The following is a 6,243-nucleotide window of genomic DNA, read 5'->3' on the forward strand; positions in this document are numbered from 1 at the left end:
GTAGATATAATGGAGCTGGTGTGTTTAGGCATGCAGCTATAATGGAGTTACTGTGTTTACTTTTTAAGTATGCAGGTATAATGGAGCTGCTGTTTTTAAGTATGAATCTATAATTGAGCTGGTGTGTTCAAGTATTCAGCTATAATAGAGCTGATGTGTTTAAGTATAGGAACTATAATGAAGCTGATATGTTTAAGTATGGATGTAAAATTTAGCTGGTGTGCTTAAGTTTTCGGCTATAATGGAGCCAATGAGATTAAGCATGTAGCTATAATGAGCTGGTATGTTTAAGAATACAGCTAAAATGGAGCTAATGTGAAGTAGGAAAATGGTACAAAGTGCCAACACATAGAATATAGATTGTTTCAAAGCGATTTTAGGTTTACGGATATTATTTACTTTTTCTTTTTTTTTCTTTGGAAATATAATAAAATTATTTAAATATTGCACATACATTAATGGAGTGTTCGCGAAAAGAGAAATTGTGGGTATAATTAAATAAATATAAATTTATAAATATTTTTAATAATATTCGGGATCCAGAACAGATCATTAACAAAGGACACTTCTTTTTTCGCCAACTCTCACTTTAACTAAATTTTAAATCCTCTAATACTGCAGTGAATAACGGAACATAATAACTTTTGAAAATTGTCAATATTGTACGCCGCTGTGTACTTAAGAGCTATTTCAGAATTTTGTTTTAAGACACAACACCAAAAACAAAAACAAAAAATCTGTGGAGGCCTTTTTGGGTAAAATTTTTTTTAGATATCTAGTTCTTTTTTGCAATCTAAAGTTAATCATATATATATAGATTCATGGCTTTATTATGTCTATTCTGTGTTTTTGTTTGCGACATTATTGTAACCTTTAAATGTAGTTACTTTTCTTACAGTCATTAAACATGTTGTTACAAAACATGAGAGCCCCAAGTCAATTGACTGATATATTTTTATCTGATTTCATTTCTAAATGCCGAGCCCATAGATTAATTAACAATAACAGATTTAGGGGTTTTGGTTTACAATAACCCTGAGACAGAAGCCCAAAAGAGATCTGCGCAGGCATCTCATTCCCTCTCTCCGCCTTGTAATTCAAAGCTGCCTGCGCGGAATTCCTTTGGGTTTTTGCTTAAAATCTTGAAAAGACAACATCTAGTGTCCTGGCTTATCTATTATTGTTAATTAATCTATGACCGAGCCAAACCTGACATTGCTCATGTGCACAGTGTACGGTAATTAAACAAAACAAAAACAAACAAAAAGGATAAGTGAGAACGTTGCTCAATCTTTGGTGTCCATTTAAATTTTTTAAACTTAACGAAATCAAATTATTTCAAAAACTAAATTGTATTACATTGAGGAAAAAAAATAAAATGCCAGAAATATTTTTTCCCAACAAAATTTGTTTACTATTGTCTCTTGAAATTGATTAAAGCAAGAGTTGCTTTTGAGCTGTATTGGACTGAAAAAGCTTCTTTTTCTCGAAAAATCTCCAATTTTACAACTGCTTAATTCGATGCTGAAATACAAAACGATTAACAGTTATTAATAATAAAATATCTTATTATGTGGGCAACCAAAACTATGAAATGAACATCGTAACCTGATGAACTATGAAATTAACACTGTAACCTGAACAGTGAAATGAACACTGTAACCCGAACTGTAAAATGAACACCATAACCTGAACAATGAAATAAACACTGTATGCTAGGGATACTGGGACACTGCTCACATGCTTACCTAGCTAGGGATACTGGGACACTGTTCACGTGTTTACCTAGCTAGGGATACTGGGACACTGTTCACATGTTTACCTAGCTAGGGATACTGGGACACTACTCACATGCTTACCTAGCTAGGGATACTGGGACACTGCTCACATGTTTACCTAGCTAGGGATATTGGGACACTGCTCACATGCTTACTTAGCTAGGGATACTGGGACACTGCTCACATGCTTACCTAGCTAGGGATACTGGGACACTGCTCACATGCTTACCTAGCTAGGGATACTGGGACACTCCGCACGTGCTTACTTAGCTAGGGATACTGGGACACTGCTCACATGCTTACCTAGATAGTGATACTGGAACACTGCTCACATGCTTACCTAGCTAGGGATACTGGGACACTGCTCACATGTCAGCTCACAAGTTTCAGGTTTCTTCACGATTAAACTGTCACGCTGCAACAGATGCATCAAATGAAATACTTCCATTATTGATTTAAAACTTTCTTTTAAAATCTGGTAGGAAATCCATAATAACAATTTTATTAAGTTAAATTTATCCTATGAGAAAAATTGTCCATTAAATAAACTAATGGTTAATTACGTTCGATGAACGTGTTGATAACAACGTGGGTTATATTATTATCATTTTGTATTTGATGATGATTATTGATTTCTAAATTATTACAGAGATTAGTATAAGACTTCTTATATCTTTAACTTATTTAAAATTATGGCCATCATTCACTTTCCAAAGGTCGTCTTATAACTTTAGGAAAAAGACAACTTTAGGTAAAGAGGATGTTGAGCTATAATTCCGACAAACTATATGATTCCGGCAGCTGGCTAAATGTTTGAATTCTTTTAATGTATTGCTCTAATTTGTGCCCATGCAAAATGAAACTGCTAAGTACAGGGTGACCCATTTAACATGGGCAGTGACTCATTAAGTGACGATTGCGAGGGACACCCTTGACAATTATAAATTAAGTAAATGTAGATTAACTTTTATAATACGGTTATGTTAACCTCTCTTAATTTCCATTTTCCTGTAATCATTGAACAAGCCATAATTCAAGGCAGACTTAATTTTACCTCAGAAATCAGAATAGTCAAATGCAGAGTTTTAGGTCGTCTTTACAGTCTCATCCTTTGTGGGTGACCTTGTAGTAAAAACCCGATATCTAATTCAAAAAACTGTTTGTCTTACTAAATAGCTCTTACAAGATTCCTAGCTTGGCTGACTCTCTATCACTACACACTTGTGTGTTTGTTTTAACATGTTTAATTATGGCCCATGATGAGCATAAAACAAAGCAATTGTGCAACGTACGCACATTGAAAACTTAAAGGGACAGACCGGCTATGTAAGGTAGTTAAACTGAGTATGCAGTGTTGTGGAAAAATTCTTTAGGATTCTTTTGAGACACATAAAACGTTTCCACGATGTATAATTACTGAGTTTGAGCGCAAAGTCGATGTTTAAAATCATGAATTAGGGTGGGTACGTTTTCAGTATCGGATTTTTAAATTATTAAATATCGACGACGAAAAATGAAGTAAATTATACAGAAAAAAATGAAGCAAATCAACGCTAGAATCAATTATTTCATTTTCATCATTATATTGAATTTCTTATTTTCTATGAATTTATTCGCAGAATTCTACAAATTCTTCAAAAGTCGTCTTTTCAATAAAAATACCAGAAAATCTTTGTGAATAATGAGAGATTATAGAAACTAATAATTGAATACTTATTTTCGATGAAAAGATTAATTTTTATTTTCTCAACCTGTTCATAAACAACTAATTAGTTTCATGTAGAATTTTGTTTACATTTTTTGTCGTCGTTATTTAATAATTTAAAAAACACTACCCACCCAAAAGTACGATTTTTTTAACGTCGACTTTGAGCTCAAACTCAGAATTTACAGATCTTTAAAAAGTTTTATATGTCTTAAATGAATCCTAAATTTTGTCCACAACACTGCATACTCAGTTTAACTACCTTACATAGCCGGTTGTGTCTCGTTATAATATAAGTTAATTTCAAGAACAATTAAAATATTTAATATTTTAAATCGTAAGTTCTCTTATTGAAGGTCTTTCGAGAATAACAAAATATTTTACACTTTTAATACATAACTTGAACTAAGTACTGAATACTCATACTATTCATAAATCAAAACTAGGAGTTACGAGGTCACAAGGTCGTCCTATTATTGTCGCTTTATCTTGTCCTTCTGTCTAGTTTGTACTTCACACACATTCTTCTTTTCTTCTTACTTATTCTCTTTGTAACTTTAAATACTCATTAGATTGCGTAAATGTCGTCATCCTATTCCACATTTTTAAGGGACCCACAAATTTTGAAATGCGAATGATGGTTAAAAATTACGGAGTAATATATGTAGTATTTTACCTCGTTTGATAAGATTTTCACTTCTTAGGTTTAGAGTATATTTAAAATGTAGCTATAATGCGCAATTTAATCAATGTATATTGTATAATGTATACACATTAACGTATATTTCTCTAACTACTCTAACACATGTTAGGGGGTTTCCAATCGGAATTCTGTTGTGCGGAATGTTTGCTTGCATTAAATACTAAAGATTGTGCGAAATGGTTTTAGATCTAAAAATCAAATATTTTGAATTGTGACTTTATTATGCGTGAAAAACATCAACTTGAGGAGACCGAACCTAACTATCCATATATCCATGAAAGTATAAGGGTTCCAAGATTGGTATACACCATCCATTGTGGGTACCCCTGTTTGTAAAATTACCCCTATAGCTCCCTTTCAGAGATTCATAAAAGGAAATTTTCAGGGCAAAAACGATGTAATTGAAGAATATTTACATGTATACTGTTTTTTACGAGATTTTTCTCAGAAAAATAAAAAAATTGTGCTTCCTTAGTTTTAAACAAAGCTCATTTCCAAACTGTTGATTTTCAGTGCAATGTTTGAACTAGTGACCCATGTTTATAGTGTGTAAGAAGATAAAGGGTTGGTGTAAAAGGTGGATTGAAATTAAAAAATAAACATAATTAGAAGTTATTTACAATTTTTTAAGATATATATAAATTTGACTCAAATTGGAAATGGGAAAAACGTCAGTCTACGTGATTGCTGTGTCCCTAATGTGATTAAGAAAATATAATGGTCATCTAGGAAATATATTTTTTCTGAAATATCAGCTCTCGGCTGTCTACATTTTTGATGGAAATCTTCACCAATTAGTTATTTTTTATTTACAGAAACGTTAGTAGCAAGGTATATTTAATTGAAATAAACAAGTTTGAAATTGACCTATTTTTGCGTTAAACCTCATTCATACGTCATACACACATAAAACCAAAGATTTTAATAATATAAAGAAATGGTATCAGCACAACTGAACGATTTTGATTGTGTCTCGTTATAATATAAAAATATCGTCTCATTATAAAGATATAAATATCTATTATTAAATTTTTCTAGATCTGAAAATTAAAAAGAAATTGTATTCGCAAAATTTGGATAAATATCTGATGCCGTCTCTTGTCAATTAGGAGAATCTTTGAAGAAAACAAAATGTCAAATAATAAAAAAAGAATAAAATAAAGTATATTTATATTCTACATCTATATACATATAATTATGTACAATCAACACTAATAATGCCTTTGCTATCACATTTGCTTTTTTTGCACAATTGTCGAACACCAAAAATCATTTTTTTCTTGTTATTCGAATTCATTCTGACAATTTTTGTATCTAAGTAAACGGAAAAATTTACCTTTACAATTATTAATCCTTCTTAGATAAAATTAATAAATCAATAAAATAATAAAAAATAGCTTTGTGCAATGTGCATTTGTACAGAACTAACTCAAAATTATTAAAGGGACTTTTCCCGGGTTTTAAATTGACTAAACTTTTACTATTACTTTTACTTTTACTTTTACTTTTACTTTTACTTTTACTGGTAAAATCCGGGAGCAATCTCCTTAATGTACAGATATTATTGCTTCGGTCTGGTCGTGCTCATTGAAACTTCCCACGTTAAAATCTAATACTTCGTTTGCCCTAAAACGATGATATCGTTATTTAAAAACCTGTGAAAACAAACTTGCTTCTGTTGCGTGATAAAACATGATCAAATAATATTTGAACTTCTAGGAAAATGTATTCTTGTTCAAATCAATGTTCAAATATTATTTTGATAAAAAAAATGAAAGGTGAACACTTTTCAAAATCTTGCAATCATCAATTATGAACTGAAATAAAAATTGTTCGCCCTTTGTTTTAACTTTAACAAAACAACTAATATTACAAAACTAAATACAAATCCATTAAACGATCACTTGAAAAAAAAAACATGCAAACACAAATTAATAAGTTAGTTAAAACAAATGTGGGTGTGGGTGTGATTGTGTTTTCTGCATTTTATAAGAGGTTTGGGTCGCATGAAAATTTTAAAAGCCCCCCCCCCCGGCTTAAATGCGCTAAAAACCGTG

General features: G+C 31.3%; 1 protein-coding gene across 17 annotated transcripts in view; it reads right to left on the reverse strand.

Annotated features, from left to right (window-relative positions):
• Window positions 1-74: 74 nt before the first annotated feature.
• Window positions 75-6,243, reverse strand: part of LOC111714758 (uncharacterized) — a gene marked incomplete at its 5' end in the record, with an annotated part of 11,669 nt that continues 5,500 nt past the window's right edge. For 4 of the 17 annotated variants that reach the window (XM_023489953.1, XM_023489948.1, XM_023489952.1 and 1 more), the window contains 1 exon segment: window positions 5,337-5,812. In XM_023489953.1, coding sequence (XP_023345721.1) covers window positions 5,734-5,812 — 79 coding nt within the window. 17 annotated transcript variants of the gene reach the window in all.

Source organism: Eurytemora carolleeae, unplaced genomic scaffold (genome assembly GCF_000591075.1).
Source record: "Eurytemora carolleeae unplaced genomic scaffold, Eaff_2.0 scaffold1647, whole genome shotgun sequence".
Taxonomy (NCBI): Eukaryota; Metazoa; Arthropoda; class Copepoda; order Calanoida; family Temoridae; genus Eurytemora; species Eurytemora carolleeae.